The 17824-nt window shown below is 46.9% G+C and overlaps 1 protein-coding gene across 1 annotated transcript; it reads left to right on the plus strand.

The window, feature by feature from the left end:
• The first annotated feature begins 949 nt into the window (after positions 1 to 949).
• On the plus strand, positions 950 to 16852 carry EIF4A3 (eukaryotic translation initiation factor 4A3). Its single transcript, XM_048842252.2, has 12 exons — positions 950 to 1166; positions 1739 to 1811; positions 4924 to 4990; positions 6628 to 6690; positions 7920 to 8052; positions 10715 to 10795; positions 11223 to 11364; positions 12969 to 13107; positions 14771 to 14886; positions 15987 to 16094; positions 16176 to 16303; positions 16607 to 16852. Exons 1-12 carry the CDS (start codon positions 1004 to 1006, stop codon positions 16621 to 16623), a joined length of 1230 nt encoding a protein of 409 aa, XP_048698209.1. The 5' UTR covers positions 950 to 1003; the 3' UTR covers positions 16624 to 16852.
• The last annotated feature ends 972 nt before the right edge of the window (positions 16853 to 17824 follow it).

Consider the following 17824-nt stretch of genomic DNA (forward strand, 5'->3'; position numbering starts at 1 on the left):
CCAGGGGTTCCTTGCACTCAGGCCACATGCCTGAGGCAACCGCAGGGACTCAGAGCCCCTGGTTAGGGGCATGCATGCTGCGAGTGGGGAGTGCACAGCAATGCACAGGGCTGCAACGCGGGAGCCTCAGCCCCATAGCGGGGGAAAGAGCCAGCCCCTTGGGGTAGAGGAGGGGCGGCCCTAGCAGTAGAGTGGGGGCGGAGCCAGCCCCCTGGGGTAGAGGAGGGGCGGCCCTAGCAGCAGAGTGGGGGCGGAGCCAGCCCCCTGGGGTAGAGGGGGGGCGGCCCTAGCAGCAGAGTGGGGGCGGAGCCAGCCCCCTGGGGTAGAGGAGGGGCGGCCCTAGCAGCAGGGTGGGGGCGGAGCCAGCCCCTGGGGTAGAGGGGGGGCGGCCCTAGCAGCAGGGTGGGGGCGGAGCCAGCCCCCTGGGGTAGAGGGGGGGCGGCCCTAGCAGCAGGGTGGGGGCGGAGCCAGCCCCTGGGGTAGAGGGGGGGCGGCCCTAGCAGCAGGGTGGGGGCGGAGCCAGCCCCTGGGGTAGAGGAGGGGCGGCCCTAGCAGCAGGGTGGGGGCGGAGCCAGCCCCCTGGGGTAGAAGAGGGGCGGCCCTAGCAGTAGAGTGGGGGCGGAGCCAGCCCCCTGGGGTAGAGGAGGGGCGGCCCTAGCAGCAGGGTGGGGGCGGAGCCAGCCCCCTGGGGTAGAGGGGGGGCGGCCCTAGCAGCAGGGTGGGGGCGGAGCCAGCCCCCTGGGGTAGAAGAGGGGCGGCCCTAGCAGCAGGGTGGGGGCGGAGCCAGCCCTACGTGAGGGGAGGAGCCAGGCCCGTGGCGTCAGGGCAGGGCAGCCCCGGAGGGGAGGAGCTAGCCCCGCAGGTTGGCGGGGGGAAGGGCCCGTTGCGGAGCCAGGCGCGCGCTCCCCTGTCACGTGGGGCGGCGCGCGGAGCTGACGCGGCGCAGGCGCATCGCGCGGCGATCGTGTGGCGGCGCGGCCGGAGTCGCGGAGCCGGGGCGGCCATGTCGGGCGCGGCAGGCGCGGCGGGCTCGGCCCGCAAGCGGCTGCTGAAGGAGGAGGACATGACCAAGGTGGAGTTCGAGACCAGCGAGGAGGTGGACGTGACCCCCACCTTCGACACCATGGGGCTGCGCGAGGACCTGCTGCGCGGCATCTACGCCTACGGTGCGGGCCGGGGCCGGGGCCGAGGGGGCCGGGCCGGGCGAGGCGAGGCGCTCCCCCAGGGCCCCGCGGGCCTGGCTCTCCCTTGCCGGTCCCCGCTGTGGGGGGGGGGGGGTCCCCGGGGCTCCGCGCGCGTGGCCGCCGCCCGCCTCTGGCCGCGCTCCCGCCCTTTCGCGCGCTCCCGGCGTGCGCGCTCCCGGCGCACAAAATGGGGCCCAGCGTGGGCGCCGGGAGCGTGTCCGCGGCTCGGCGGCGCCGCTCCGGGCCGGTTCCCCGGCGGGCGCGGCGCGGCGCTCGCTGGCCCGGGCTCCGTGAGAACGGGCGTAGTGCGGCCGGGGCCGGGGCCGGGGCCGGCTCCCCCTCGCGCGGGCTCGGCTCGCCGCCGCCGCCGGCCGGGCTGGCGTTAAGCCGCTTTCACCGGGCACGTGTGTGCTCGGCGCGGCAGGTCGCTGGGCTGAACGTTGCCCCTTCCCGTCAGCAGCCGCCGGGCGCGTGGCCCCCTCGCCGCTGCGCCTCTTGGGTTTGTGAAACACGGACAGCGCTGTAAGGTGTCTCTCTTTAAAACAACATTCCAGGTTTTGAGAAACCATCCGCTATTCAGCAGAGGGCGATCAAACAGATCATCAAAGGAAGGGACGTGATTGCACAGTAAGTGGGACTGCGCGCTGAAGGCGGAGGATGGAGGCGCTTTGTTTTTAAAAAGGTTGTTAGCAACTTAGCTCCTCTTTCCACGGGCCTCCGAGCTTTTTAAAATAATGGTATTAAACAAACCTTAAATGGTCAAGGTTTCAAGAATGAGGTATCGCCAGCAACTTATTGCTGGCTGTGATTGCATGAAAGAAAATTCACCATCTACAACCTTAAAAAAATGCTGCACGCAAGCAGAGTTCAAAAACAACATTGGGCTAGATGTGATCGCAGCTGAAATGTCGTTCCCCCTCCCCCCCATAATAGTTCACTACTTCTCATTTTATCATCCTTCTGTTAAAAGGAAAGCAGTGCAAGAGCTGCACGTGCTATCGCCTTGAGTACCTGTTGTCCCTACAATGACTGCGGCCATTTCTTGATAAGACAAGCGTTGGGGGAAAATAAGGGTTAGATTCTGCCAATGGATTTGCCCTGGTGTACTTGTGTCTGTACTGATCCATTTTCGGGATCTAGCCCTTATTCGTGATTGTGTGGTTTTCTGCAGACAGCGTGTTTTCAGATGTTAATGTGAGTGCTCACTAAACTACCTGTACCTTTTTTTTGCAGTCTTTATAGAGAGTTATATTTTAGGATTATACATTTTCAGTGTGTAAAATATGGTGAATGCTCTATTGCTTATTTACTACATAATTAACATTTTGCTCATGGTTTGTCAGGCTGCATTAGGATGGTAACTGGAATTTAAACAGCATATAAAATCAATTTTTATTACTAAAATAAGCCCTTAGTACATGATATATTGTGCCATATTTATAAAGCTTGACCTCAAATGTTAATTTCCCTCTCCCCCAATTCTCTTTATATAGAAGAGCGGTCTTTAACTCAAAGTTTTTGCTAGAGGCTCTTGGATTCAGCAGTTTTTTATTTAAATGTTTTAAAAGATTATAAAAAGAAAAGGAGTACTTGTGGCACCTTAGAGACTAATTTATTTGAGCATAAGCTTTCGTGGGCTACAGCTCAATTCATTGGATGCAAGCTCACGAAAGCTTATGCTCAAATAAATTGGTTAGTCTCTAAGGTGCCACAAGTACGCCTTTTATTTTTGCAAATACAGACTAACACGGCTGTTACCCTGAAACCTAAAAGATTATAGTAAGCTTAGGTCTTAACATTTTACATTAAGTTCAGATTTTATTTTAAACAGTTTTTTTTTTAAAATCTTAATCATTTAAACAATTTAAACTTTTTAAAATTTTTGTTCACACTGCTGAAACTTGAGTGGTCTAATGTAGAACTTATTAAAGCACAGATCTGGCAAATGTTTATGTATTCATTTAAATGTGTATGCAAAAGTTTGCAGGATTGGGCCTAAGTAACATATCTAGCCCTGTCTACCATGGGAAATTGTGTACACTTGTCTACACTGATGAACTTCCCTAAAACTTCAAACAAGTTTACTGGTTTTAAAATCTGATGGGATGTTTTTGTAGCTGAAACCTTGGTTTTACCTAATATGCCAGTGCTAGCCCATATTGGTTATGAGCTAGCATCGTGAAAGTCAATCTCAGGATTCAAGTTCTTGCCTGTAATAGGGTTCTGTCAAAGCTATGGAAGTGACCCACGATTGACAATGAGGGTCAGCCAGAGAGCCTATCTAAGCAGCCCCTAACCAGGGTTGACAACAGCTTGGGAGCTCATGTAGAAAGGCTATACTATTTACTACACCCATTACAGAAAGCATGCTACAATTCTATAACAAGTGTTGTGTGGTGTGACCTCCCGTAGATAAGCTCCCAAGTTGTGTTCATCTGTATCTGAGTAACAGTCTAGCTGGGCCTTCTGGTAGACCTCTATTGTCAGCCGTGTCTATCTAGTGGCTGAAGATGACATTCCAAAAGGAGAGAGAATTGCGCTTGTGCCGGATGTTTGCTCCTTTGTCAGGGGAGAGTGTTGAAGGGTTTTATAAAATCTGCTGCTGCTTGTTTTCATTTAGAAATCTGGGATTTTTTCTGCCATAAAAGACTTAGCCCTGTCTACACTAGGAAACCATCTGAAAATCTTCCACTGTTGCTTGCAGTGGTTCTTCCATGGAGTAAGCAACAGTGGGAGCCCTGGGATTGGCTGCCAGTGTTTTTAAACACTGTCCTAGAACCCTGTTCAGAGCAGGCTGAATCAACTTGTTAAAACAGTGGCAGGTTCTTAGCATTGCTAATGCCAGTGGACCTGAACCGTTAACCAGTGGTGGGAAATTTCTCTGTTGTCCCAAACTAGTGCCTGGGATAGCTGGAACTAGGGAAATAGCGACATTGCAAGTGTAGAGGGTGGAAGTGGAGCAGTGTAGAGATTTTTAGTCATGGGTTAACACCTGTTTGACTTCAGTGACTATTTGAATACAGGGGTTGGATAAAGATCTAGCACTACACCTTTAGGCTATGTCTACTCTACAGTCTGTTGGCATAACTTATGTCACTCAGGGGTGTGAATAAGCTGCCCCCGAGCAACTGTTACATCGACGTAAGCATTCGTGTGCCCAGCGCTACATCGGAGGGAGAGCTTTTCCCACCAACATAGCTTCTGCTGTTCGTGGAGGTGGTCGACGTAGAGCGTCTTCACCAGACGCACTGCAGCAGTACAGCTGCGCATGTAGACATGCGCTCAGTTGAGATATGAGCTCCCAGTAAACATGCTCTAAGACTCTCAGGAAAGTCTTCTAGCAAAGCTGGAGAAGCAGACTTGATATTCTTGGAGAGATCTAAGGTAAAATACAAGCAGAAAACACCTTTACCAACCCCTCTCCCTGCTTCTTTATGACCTGTTTTTCAAAGAAGCAAAATCATTCCCGAGTCGTCATCACAGGCGAATAGTCCCTTAGTTTGGAGACTGGGGTTCCAGAGCTGGGGATTTACTAGTGTCAAACGAGGTTTTTTTCATTATGCAAATGACAACTGTTAACTAAAATTTTGTAAGGTACATTGTTGAAAATTAACATTGTTAATTGTAAAATTGACTATTAAAGGATGAGCAGAAAAGTTAACTATTTTGTTTTGGGGAATGTTAAAATTAGCTGGGTGTGTTCTCCAGAAATAGATTCTTAAATGCTTTATCTTTTCAGGTCACAATCTGGAACAGGCAAAACAGCAACATTTTGCATCTCTGTTCTACAGTGTTTAGATATTCAGGTAACTTTCAGCACTTAAATAGACTACATTTTACAATTTTAAAATGAAACTTTTGAAATAGATTTAATAATTTATATGCATTTATTGTTAAGACTACAACTGGATGAGTGAAGCTTTAAACTGAAATCTTCTAACCATAGGCAATGGAATTTGTCAAATTTAATTTAGTCAGAGATTTTGGCTAAAATCCATTTCTACAGAAATTTAACTCTTGAGTCTACTTGGCTGTATTCCTATATTTTAATAGGCGTCACTGGAAGACAGACGTGGCCATCTTCTTTCCACCTTTCCCATGCAAGCAACCCATGAATTCATTGGATCCACTCATGTGGCTCAGAGAATTGTGGCCTAAGGAGGTTCTTTAAGGGAAAAATACTGAAATTTCATCACAATAAAGCTGATTTTTCATTATCAGCCCCACCTTCCCCAAATGCTCACATTTACATTCTGTAAATACTGAAGTAAACGATCAAGCAATTATAAAGAGACCAATAGTCCCTTTACAGTCTGGCTTCATTTATGAGTCTGATTCTTCCACTCGCAGCTCCCTGCAGTCTAGTAACTTTAAAATAAATTCACATTTTCCAAATGCTAAATTTAATTTTATGGGATGTTTACTTAAAATTTTCAGTGTTCCCAGTGGAAGAGATTTAAATTTTCGTCTCTTTGATTTTGACTAGTAAAATTATACCTGAGAAAATCATCTGATAAATTGTTTCCATCTTTCATGGGAAGTCCACTCACCGCTGGTGGCACCTCCTCCAGGTGTTGCGCCCTCCTGTAGCGGTGTCTCTCCCATTGTCCTCTTGCCCCAGGAACCGCAGCCTCCTCTCTGCAACTTCACCCTTTGGCCAGGTCACTATCTTTGTTTCCCCGTGCTGGGGTAGCAAAGTCTCTCTTGACAAATGGGCTCAGGCAGTCTTCCTGGCCAGCCGGTGCCACTTCCTCAAAAGCTGGTAGGGAAACCTGGGGCAGCCCTCTCATCAGCATTGAAGGCTGTTCCTTGCTGCTTCCCCTCTCTGGGTTTGCCAGCCTCCCAACTCCCTCCCCGCAGGGAGCAACTGTGAATTACCCATCTCCACAGATTGCAAACACTCCTCCCTCTTCTTAGGGAGTGACTGCAGCCTTTCCCAGCAGCCCCCACTGTCAGCTCTCTGGTTTATATAGGCTCTTCTGGTTCCTGCACAGGTGAGCTTCTTCTAATTAAGGCTTCTGTCTTAATTCCCCCCAGCTTGCAACCTCATAGATTAATTGGCCCCTCTGGCCTGCCTTTCAGGGCAGGTATTGGGAGGGCACACCATCATATTCATGTGCAAGCAACATTCATAATTAGTAGTTTTCAGAAAGTAGGACTGAGTGTCTAGTTGTAGCTAGCATAATGGAAAACAAGCCTGTGGAGTGAAACATGCTTCTGGATGATACTGTTGAATGTGATTTATGCAGGGAGGTATTCTCGTGTGAGTGGGTTCGAGCAGGAGCAACTTCCCAGATGCGTTGATTGACCCTTACGCATTTTGTACTAACATCTATGCTGAATCCTTCTTGGTTTCTGTCATTTCCAAGCCCTTTCGGATCCACTGCCCCCGTTATGTTTGGGTGATACTGGACTTGTTTAATTTGTCTATTGTTTCATTCAGGTCCGTGAAACCCAGGCATTGATCTTAGCACCAACGAGAGAGTTGGCAGTACAGATTCAAAAGGTAAGAACATTTGAAGCAGCCAAACTTTTGAGCACATTCTTCATGCCTGTAAGCTCTTTCCAGTGTTTTACAGATGTTGGTAAGTGCCAAGTGTTACTAGAACAGTTGGTGACTTTTTAGAATTTTGTCAATTTGCAGTGATTATTTTCCTCCAGAGAAAATGAAGTGGTGGCACATATACTTGTTACTGTATCTAATACTGTATTAAGTATAGTAACAAATTGATAATACTACTGGTTTTACTGATATTCCATAGGAATAACTCTTGATTAGCCCAAAAGTACATATTTTGTTGCTTGCTGAGGTACTGTTGGCGCTCTTAATGTTAGACTCTCTGACTGTACAGTGTTGGTTGTTCCTCTTCTTATCATGCTCACATGGTACAACAATTAACTTTTTGGCATTGTAGTGAGCCTTCTGTAAACACAGCTGTGATGTGTGCAGATCTCTTGACGGTGTTGTGAAGCTGAATTTATTCATCTTTTCTGTCCAGTCTGGGTGGGAGATTGCAGGTTTAGAAGATGTCCAGTGGAGTGGGTTGAAACCTTTGCCTTGATGCTGTGGATTTTTGGAATGTGGCACCATAGCATTTTCTCTTTCTTGGAACTTCAAAAAATCCTACAGTGTGTCCTGTGATTGAGAAACTCATACATAGCTAGAAATGCCATAATCAGAGAAAGTGTTGCCTTATTGATACAGATTGCAATTCCTCTTTTTAAATTCAGCTGCAAATTTTCAGACACTTGTGATTTGACCTACCAACTCTAATTTAAATGTTGAGGGAATTAGATTAATCATGGAGATACTATGTTCCTGCCCATAGTCCTGAAACTCCCTTATCAGTGCGGGAGATGTGTGTCTGTGCTGCTATTTCTGCATACAAAGTGTCACTGGAAGACCGACATGGCCATCTTCTTTCCACCTTTCCCATGAAAGCAACCCATGAATTCATTGGATCCACTTATATGACTTAGAGGATTGTGTCTCCAAAGATGCCTAAAGACATGACAGCAGTCCTCCCTTTCCCACTCTTGCTTTACAGAGAAAGCACAGGAATAACACCACAGGCTGGAGCAGGGGGCAGAAAGGTGTGTGATGTGGAAAGATCTGCATATAAATAGCAGGGTGCTGCAAACAGGGAGGGATCTGTCTAGGGATCTCATTGCAAATAGTTTACGTGGTGCTATTGTAAACTGTCTAAATATTTTTTCTATGCTGATGTGACACAGGGCCTTCTTGCTCTTGGTGACTACATGAATGTACAGTGTCATGCCTGTATTGGAGGCACAAATGTTGGTGAAGATATCCGGAAATTGGATTACGGACAACATGTCGTTGCTGGCACACCAGGCCGTGTGTTCGGTAAGGAGGTCACTGGCTAGCTATGCCATATCTGGCTTAATACCCAAGATACACATAATTACTCAGCATAAATTTTGTATACTTCATGTTTAAGGGATTGTTCTGCTCCTGCGAATGTAAGTGGTATGAAAACTCCATTTAAAGGGACACTGTAAACCTAAACACCCTAACTTTTACCAACCATTAATAGTAACTTCTAAGATCACTCCTGCAGAAAGAATTGGAGAGAGATATCATTTTGTAGTTGTTTTCAGTTTATCATGTATAGTCAATTTCACTTCTCTGAATAATGGGTTTCCTGTTTGTGTGGTATTTGCACAGCAACAAGGCAGAGAATAATTTACGAGGAAAATGTTATTGCGTACCCCCAGAAATGGGTATGAGGCTCGGGGGAGGGGGAGGAGCTGAAGCTACTTTAATTGACTAGATTAAAAATTGTCTGAATCCTTTTTATGTGGTTTGTAAAAAGTTCTCAGCAATATATTTCCACTCGAAACTAGCTACCAATCCTCCCCTTTTGGCTAGCCCAGCGTGCCAATGCAGCTTTGTTTTCTGGCTTCTCTATAATAACTTCAATTTTTACGGCTACTGAAAGGGGCCTGGATGACAGTATTGGAGACTCAGTTCCTTTAACAGTGCAGGCATGGCACGGCATGGGCAGCAGCAGTACAGGCTTCTCACACTGCCCTGCCAATGTACCTTAGTGCTGACTTATCTCCTGGGCTGAATAGCCCTCCTGTTCAGTCCTTGGACTCTCTGAGCCTGGCAACAAGTGTCAGTTCTGGTTGTATTTATAACGTATCGATATGTTTAGTTTGCAAAAGAGGAGATTAAGGGGTGGACATGGTAGCAGACTTGAAAGGCTGCCATAAAAAAAATGAAGAAAAGCTGTTCTCTCTTGTCACAGGGGGCAGGACAAATGGCAGTGGGTTCAAACTTCAGCACTGCAGATTTAGATTAAATCTCAGGAAACGCTTCCTAACTGTAAGAACAGTGGAACAGACTGCCTAGGAGGTTGTGGAAGCTCCATCCCTGGAGGTTTTCAAAAGGAGGCTGGGTAGCCATTTGTCCTGGATGGTTTAGACACAACAAATCCTGCATCTTGGCAGGGGGTTAGACTAGATGACCCTGGCGGTCCCTCCTAACCCTGTGATTTTAACATGGAGCCAGTCTTCATATTCCACAAAATGGGAATTAGTTGGTAACTACCCTCCTGGTCTGGATTGACCCACATGATAATAGTGAAAGGCTTCCATATCACGGGACCAGGGGCTATTCTGAGCCATCCAGAAATAGGAACGAAACCTGGATCCGTGTGATTGGTTTCTTGTGCAGCAGTTTCCAAAGGATATGCACATCTCTCTTTCCAGCTGAAGTCCCCCGTATCCTGCTGTCTCACTGGTGTTATGCAAATGGCTGCAACTCACCTGTCCTATCTTCCTTGCCTCAGATAGCAAGTTGTGTCCTGGGGCTTGGAATTCTGAATTTTTCCCCCTGTCTTTGGTCCCTTAACTGGCATGTGAGGAGCCAACCCCGAATACAATATACTCTTGTTTATTCAAAACCCTATTATCCAGATTTCCACATTATCCAAATCCTGTCCTTGTCCCCAACACCCCTGCCTGCATACAACCCCCCAGTTAGCCACTCTGCCTCCTGCTGGCATGCAGCCCTCCAGTGAAACCCCTTGCCACCCAGGTCCAACTGCCTATTCGCACATCCCCACCCCCACCTTCTCCCCCCTCGCCACCATCTTGCACCTCTGGGAGGGAGGGACAGCTTAGTGGAGAGGGAGGGATAGCTTAGTGGGTTGAGCATTGGCCTGCTAAACCCAGGGGTATGAGTTCAATCCTTGAGGGGGCCATTCTGTGTGACAGTTGTTTTTTTGGGGGGCGGGGGGGAGGGATAGCTCAGTGGTTTGAGCATTGGCCTGCTAAACCCAGGGTTGTGATTCAATCCTTGAGGGGGCCATTTAGGGATCTGGGGCAAAAATTGGGGATTGGCCCTGCTTTGAGCAGGGGGTTGGACTAGGTGACCTCCTGAGGTCCCTTCCAACCCTGATATTCTGTGACTCTGCTGCAGAGTTGCTCTTGTCACCTGGTTAATGCCGTAGCTCTGGCCCTGGCAGATGCAGCACCGAAGTGCCCAGCTCCCTCATTGGCACAGCCTCCATGCTGCTCCTTGGGCAGCATGCAGGATCCAGTGCTGGGGTGCACACCAAACTGAGCAACCACAGAAGGAGCCCAGCTGCTAGGGAGTCTGCTGCTTTGCTGTTACTGCACATGTGTAGTGACAGCAGTGAAATCTGTACCCTATCCATCTGTTTCCTCTGCAAGGGAGAGCCCTGGGAGGGTTGGGGTGAGAGGCTGTCCTTTCGATTATCTGAACTCCCAACTATCCAAATAGTGTGAGGGACACAGATTTTATTTGGATAAATTAAAGTATACTGTGTATGATTTCTGGGGCTTGCAAAGTGGTGTCAGGGCTGCAAGCACCCTGGCCTTCCTAGGTTGCCACATGAATATGGGGCAATGATATGGAGAGAATCGCTGCCCCAGCAGAATGCATAGATCAGTAGAACTGTCTGATGGTGGTGGTCAGGGAGTGTTGCAAGTATCTGTGTAGCTGGAAACTTTCATGATACTGAACTGGAATCTTGCAGATATGATTCGTCGTCGAAGTTTAAGGACTCGTGCCATCAAAATGTTGGTTTTGGATGAAGCTGATGAGATGCTCAATAAAGGTAAGAAATACCCTCTGCACGCCTTTCTCCTTCCTCCGCCTCATGCTCTAGTGTGCACAGCAGTGGGAATCCTGTTACCAAAGGGCGTGGAATGTAGCTGCTTAGAACTTCAGCAGCCCTGTGGCTGTACTTGCGACACCTAATCTGATACAGCGAGAGATCCCTTAGGAAGAACGCACACCCCTGGAACTAGTAGTCAGCAAAGCCTCAAACGATCTCCATTTTCTGTGGGGTTCAGTGGTTTTGCAGCGTGGGGGATAAGATAGAGTTGAAGTTGTTTGGGTGACTTTAGCTGTGAATTCACTACTTTCTAATGTTTGTCTTTAAGTGTAACCTTAATTTTGAATTCCAGAGTCAGTGTAAGAACAAGGTTTTCACAGAAAACGCAAACATTAACACTGCTGTGCTATTTGGTTTGCTTTGTCAGGTTTTAAAGAACAGATTTATGATGTGTACAGATACCTGCCCCCAGCTACTCAGGTGGTTCTAATCAGTGCTACCTTGCCTCACGAAATCCTGGAGATGACCAATAAATTCATGACTGACCCAATCCGCATCTTGGTTAAACGGTGAGTGATGCTCCCACGAGAAAAGCAGCTGTCGAGTTCCACCAGAAGTTGGGCTCTTGTCAGTCTCTGGAATTAGTCTTCCTCTGTAAGTGATGGCTTTTGAATGTGATTGCTTCAGATACCTTCATTGTTGGACTAGAAAGGGACTAGTTAAGGCTGTAAACTTGGTTTAAAGAGCAAAGCCCATTCAGATGTTTCTTCTAGTTTGGTGCTGTTTGCCAAGCAGCTTGCAAACCTTCTGTGCTAAAACTTGGGATAGTTTTGTTCTGCAGCAAACATCTCTCCTTCATAGAACTCTGTAGCTTCCCTCCAGCCTGGCTGGTAGCTCCCTACTCTGCTCCCCAGACCACTTCTGCTGCTTTTTCATGGCCTTCTCCCATGCAGTGCCCTCCTAGAAATCCCTTCTTCACCTCCGCCCTGCCACCTCTTGCTCCTCCTATAGAGGTGACCCAGAAGATATTTTGATGCCTCCTCTCACATCTTATAATGTGTGAGGTAGGTCTAAAAAGTGTTGCACCTTGGAAATACCTGGAAAGCTCAATTTGGGCTTCCTGGGTTTTGCTGGAAGACTTTTGGGGGAGGTGAGGTCTGATATGTCTCAGCTTTCACATCATAACCAAAGGGGATGGGGTGTTTGGATCTTAAACAGATCTCTCTTGTCCCAAATTCCCATTATACATTGGAGTTCTATGTGTGGCAACAAAACCAGAGTTTTAAGCAGGATAAGTAATGGGTCCTTCCCCTTGCTTAGCCATCTCTCTTGTGATGTCATGATCGCATTAGATTTCCAAAAAGAAAAGGAGGACTTGTGGCACCTTAGAGACTAACACATTTATTTGAGCATAAGCTTTCGTGATGCATCCGATGAAGTGAGCTGTAGCTCACGAAAACTTATGCTCAAATAAATGTGTTAGTCTCTGAGGTGCCACAAGTCCTCCTTTTCTTTTTACGAATACAGACTAACATGGCTGCTACTCTGAAACCTGTCATTAGATTTCCCGTCTTTCTGACAGAACTCCTAAGGTCAAAAGCAGCAGCATTGAAAATCTCACCTTTTGGGTCCTCTGTGTGTAGTGCACGGAGGGCACAAGCTCAGTTTTGTCATGCGGGTCACCTTTACGTCCATCCTCAAAGCACGCTTCCCAGAGAACACGTCTGAACCATTAACAGTACATGAACCATTCCCCAAATCCGCATAACCCTTAGGTTGTGCGCATCACTCCACATAAGTGGGTGCATGACCCTTAGCCTCCCCTGCATCACTGCTTCCTGTTGATTTAGGCCCCAATTCCACAAGTTGGTCAACACATGCAGACTCATTTAGCCCTTCACTGGGGTTCAGCACATGCACACAACCCTCTCACATGGAACAGCTTGCAGTCAGAGCCTTAATGGAACTTCCAGGCAAGGTCTCCCTCTGTCTGCTTTTTAAAGCACCATGTGCATGTAGGACCTTGTGTAAATAAAATATCAGCAGTTCGCAGTGTATGTGACAGTAGTATGAACTCTGTTCAGCGTGGTTGGCAGGCTGAAATGTATTGGCTTACAGATTGCCCTGAAGTGTCTGTCTATTAAAAGACACGATGGCTTTTTTCTATCTGCAGTGATGAATTAACTCTGGAAGGAATCAAACAGTTTTTTGTGGCCGTGGAAAGGGAAGAGTGGAAGTTTGATACACTGTGCGATCTGTACGACACACTCACTATCACGCAGGCTGTCATCTTCTGTAACACCAAGAGGAAGGTATGTCAGCTACGAATCAGTGTTCATGTTTACTTCTTTAGTGGTAGCTGTGTTGTTCCCTGGCCTGTCAGAGTTATCAGAATCTAATAATGTGAGACTGAAGACTAGAGGCCAACTGTTAGCCTTGGGAACTGTTAATCTCTGCAGTTTCTCTTACTTTAAACTGCAGCCTTCTGCTCCTGGCGATTGACTTTTAATAACAAAAGCCTTGAGTGGATATGCCAAAGAAAATTCCACTCACGGGTTAGGATCCCTCTTCTAACAGCTTCTTTCCAGGTTGTTCCTAGTAGAAGTAGGGAGAATCTGCTGAGGGGTCTGGAGGATTTTCCACCACTAGCCATTTTTTAAATCAAGACTGGACTAGAGCCAATCTTTTAAAAAACATCTAAACAGGAATTGTGGGGATGGTCTGGCCTGTGCTATGCAGGTCAGACTAGATGATCACAGTGGTCTCTTCTGGACTTACAATCTACTCTCTCTGTCATGCCTGCTGGCCCTTGGTTACAGTGATCAAGTCTCCTGGCTCAGGTGTGTTGGGTGGGATGAGCCCTGGGCAGTGAAGGCTGCTGAAAAGAGAGGAGGAGCATTGTCCTCCCTGCCCACCCAAACCTGGCCTGGGAAGTGTCAACTAATTTACCTGCAGCAGCCAGTTACAGTGGAATTGTAAATCATGTTGCTGTTGAACTACCTAGCCAGTCTTTTAACTAACCAACATGAACCGTGACTTGATATTGACTAAAGGCAGCATGTAATGGGCAGTAGAACCAATTGGAAGAGGGATTTTGTGCCCTGATTTGAGACTGTTCAGCTAGTAGCTTATGGAACTAGAACCAAATGGCACTGGGTGCCTGTTTGAGACATGCTAACCTGGTGCTGGGTTTCTTGTTGGTTAGGTTGATAGTGAGCTAGTCACTAACCAGTTATGTGCTGTCCTATTGCCATCCTGTCCACTAAGAAAATTGCAATCAGAGGTGGAGTTGCCCGTTTAGAACAATAAAATTGACTAGCAAGTAGAGATCCATAGTCCCCTTGGGACTATTAAAAACAAAACTGAACCCCGGGAGGAAATTCACTTAATCCATACATGGGGGTTGGGAGAGAAAAATACAACTTTTTCTATCACACAGGCAAGCCCACTGCTAGGTTTGGATCCCCCTCCTGATGTATAGGGGCAGCTTGAGCTGTCACTCATGGATGTTTAGGAATAGTGGAGCTTGCTCTTTCTGGATCAGCTGTCTCTCTCCCTGGATGGTTTTAATGCCCAGGCAAGTATATTGAAGGGGGTCCAGCTGTTCCCATGTGGAGTTAGTCCTGGCTGTTACTTATTAGCTTGTAGGAGTCTTGCAGGTGTTAGTTCAAATGCAGTGATCCACTGTTGCTAGGATCGAATTCACTGAACCTTGCATTGGGTCCGTGCTCCATAAATAACGGAAATGCTTCATGTTCCACAGGCAGGATGCTGACTGCTTTTTCCTCCTGAAAGTCTAATCTTCAGAAGCAGCCATGGAGATGTCTTGTAGCTCCCTCTAACATCTGTGCTTTTTCATGAAAGCTCCATAAGAGGGTGCTTCTTCAAGCATGGCTAGCAAACTCTTATTTCAGGAACAAAGAGCATGATAGTACATGTACAGAACTAATCCTCACTACCTGTTTGTGTGTGCAGGTAGACTGGCTAACGGAGAAGATGAGAGAAGCCAACTTCACGGTGTCCTCAATGCATGGTGATATGCCACAGAAGGAGAGGGAATCCATCATGAAGGAGTTCAGATCTGGGGCAAGGCAAGTGACTTAAATACTCTTCTGTGTATGGTGTTACAGCAAGAGACCAGGATTCCCCAGTGTCCTATGGAAGACTGGCTGAACTATGCCTTCAGTATCTGTCCTTCTGCATCTCTGCCCTAAAAGCCCCCTTCACCTTTTCACCCTCATTTCTGGTGATTCTAGAATAAGCTATAAGATGAAAATATAAGTTCTGAGACTCTCACTGAGATCACTGGACTGCTCTTCCATAGCACCTCAGGGTGGGGGACCTCTGCATAGGCTGGGTGGAGAACTGTGATGTTAGAAGTAGAATGAGCTCATGGTATTTATTAAGAGTAGGTGGGAGCTGGAGAAAGCTGCAGAGATTGAGCTTCATTTCTCAGCATGTGGAAGGAGTTGCCTCTGACTGTGCCATACCAGGCAGCTGCTGTTGAATGTGATACTTCGTACTGGAGGTTTTTAGCCCCCATCTTCCCCGACCCTAAAAGCTCTAGTTTCTTGTGTATTCTGCTGAGTCCTCCCTGGAGGAAGCACATAGCTGGTTCCCCCTGTTGAAGAACTAGAAGAAGGAGCCTCCTGCTGAAGTGGCAGAACATGAAATGACTCATTCCATCTGCTGAATATCAAAATGAGCTTCTCACCAGCTGTCCTGTCATCAAGGGGCTGGCGTGAGCAGTTTGATTACAGTAGAACCCCTGTTCGATGAACTAATAGGGGATCAAGGAGTTTGCAAAATTGAATACCTCAATTGTAGTAGCTCCAGTGTGGAAGTTGCAGCAGGTGCACTGCATCACTTTGTCCTTCAAAGCACTGCAAAGCCATTTAGTGTCAAGGGATGTCAACTTATCCATCAACATCACATTTGTTATGCCATGTGTATTTTGTCAGGAAAATGATTTGTATAACTGGTCAGTCATAAGATTCATGTTCGTAAAGTTGGAGTTTGACTGTAGCTCTTTGAAAGAGTTTTCTTATTAACTAGTTTCCTAAAGCTGCTAAGTGACACTGGGCATGTCAGTGCACCGCAGGAAGAGGGTTGTCAATATCTCCCTAACTCATTTCACAACACCCTTCCTGTGGGATGTGAGTGTAATAACTCTGCTCTTCTCTCTTGGCAGCCGCGTGCTTATTTCTACAGATGTTTGGGCCAGGGGGTTGGACGTTCCTCAGGTGTCCCTGATCATTAACTACGACTTGCCCAACAACAGAGAACTGTATATACACAGGTACGGGAATGGCTACTTTTATTAAGTCTGATTGAACTATGACTACCCAGTCAACTAATCCTGGATCCTTTCCTTCAACAGAATTGGTAGATCAGGTCGGTATGGCCGAAAAGGTGTTGCCATCAACTTTGTAAAGAATGATGACATCCGTATCCTGCGTGATATTGAACAGTACTACTCTACCCAGATTGATGAGATGCCCATGAACGGTGAGTGTAGGGTGCATCCAAATATGACTCCTAGCTCAGCTGGGCAGAATGGCAGCTGCCTCCTAACCTAGTTGTAGATCACCATGTAAAATATTACAACAATCAAATAGGGAAATGTAAAATACTAAATTTTATTGTACTGAAGTTTTTGGCCATTTGTAAACTCAAATCCTAGTGGACTGACAGGTGCTTGTATTCCAGTGAAGAGGCTGAAGCAGTTATGTGCATTGGCTGCATTACTGTGTGCTGCAATCTGTAGCATGTTCAGCATATGCTTAACTTATGTTCTTTCTCTTAATTCAGTTGCTGATCTTATTTAAAGAAGCAAGACACCTTGAAGACCAGTAGACGGGGAGAGCTCCATTTTAGACTTACTTTACAAGGACTCAGTCTTATGTGGTATTTTTATTTAACCGTGAAATTTTTGAAGTTCCCTTGGAGGAACATTGCCCTTTTCTTGATGTAATCTGCAAATTAGGATTTGTGTAAATAATGTGTTCACTTCCATTCTAACTACTATTTTCAATTAAAATTTTACCATAAACTCTTCATCTGATCACTGTAAGTTGGTAACTGGGTCCAAAGAGGGGTGTGTTACAGCTGGATGCAGCGTTATGAAAGGGCAACAGCTGTCACGGACTGGGGCCCCTCAACAACATAATAAGCAAACCTCCCAGTCATGTTTGTTCCAGTTGTAACATTCCTGTAAGTTCTGGCTGGTTTGTGTAAGGAAAGAAAGCCACCATGAGGCTGAACTCTTCCACTCTTGAAAAGCAAATAGTACTAGTTATTAAGATAACTTCATGGTGGCTCACTGCACAAGCTGTTTACTTTTGTACCAGACCCAATGTGAGGACATCTGTCTCAGTGAGGTTAGGGTTATCTGAAGTGACATGTCAGTGGTGGTAGACTATGGAGTGCTGAACAGGAGCAAATGTAAGAGCAACATGACTGCTTGGGAGTTAAAGATTTTGAAGGGCAGAGGGTGTTAGGGGAATGTCTTGACCTAGACAACTAGGTTTCCTTGCAGTGTTTAGTCTGACAAACCTTATTCATGGGGTTATTGAAAGCAGCAGGGGCAAGCTGAAGTGGCAGGATGGAGCAAGAGAATGGGGGGCTGGTCAGCACTTAGTCTGACATTTACAGGAGTCTCTGCAAACCTGTAAGCCGAGCAAAAGCATGATTTATTTAAAAAAGTATATTAAAAGAATAGTCACAGAAACCCAACCTGGATAGTGTGAAGGTTAGTTCTATCAGTAACAAAAAATAAGGATTACAGTAGCTTCAGGGGGCTCTAGTTCTTTTACTGCACAGTTCCTCTGTTGATTCAGCTAAAAATAAATGTCTGGTAACTTTCAGGAGCTCCAATCTTCTAACATGAATGGGGCTGGAAGGTGGTAGGAGTTGCAGAATTGGCAGCCCCACACATCACAAGGCAGGGGTCCCTTATTAAAGACAAACTTTAAAAAATTACCTCCTTCCCTTGGTGAGGGGAGGAGCTGGTGAGCAGGTCAGAATTTA

This window comes from Caretta caretta, chromosome 3 (genome assembly GCF_965140235.1).
Source record: "Caretta caretta isolate rCarCar2 chromosome 3, rCarCar1.hap1, whole genome shotgun sequence".
Taxonomy (NCBI): domain Eukaryota; kingdom Metazoa; phylum Chordata; order Testudines; family Cheloniidae; genus Caretta; species Caretta caretta.

Coding starts and splice junctions, on each gene's coding strand:
- EIF4A3 (XM_048842252.2), top strand. CDS start 1,004: ATGTCGGGCGCGGCAGGCGCGGCGGGCTCGGCCCGCAAGCGGCTGCTG. Junction 4,991..6,627: donor TACAGTGTTTAGATATTCAG/GTAACTTTCAGC, acceptor TGTTTCATTCAG/GTCCGTGAAACCCAGGCATT. Junction 13,108..14,770: donor TCTGTAACACCAAGAGGAAG/GTATGTCAGCTA, acceptor TTGTGTGTGCAG/GTAGACTGGCTAACGGAGAA.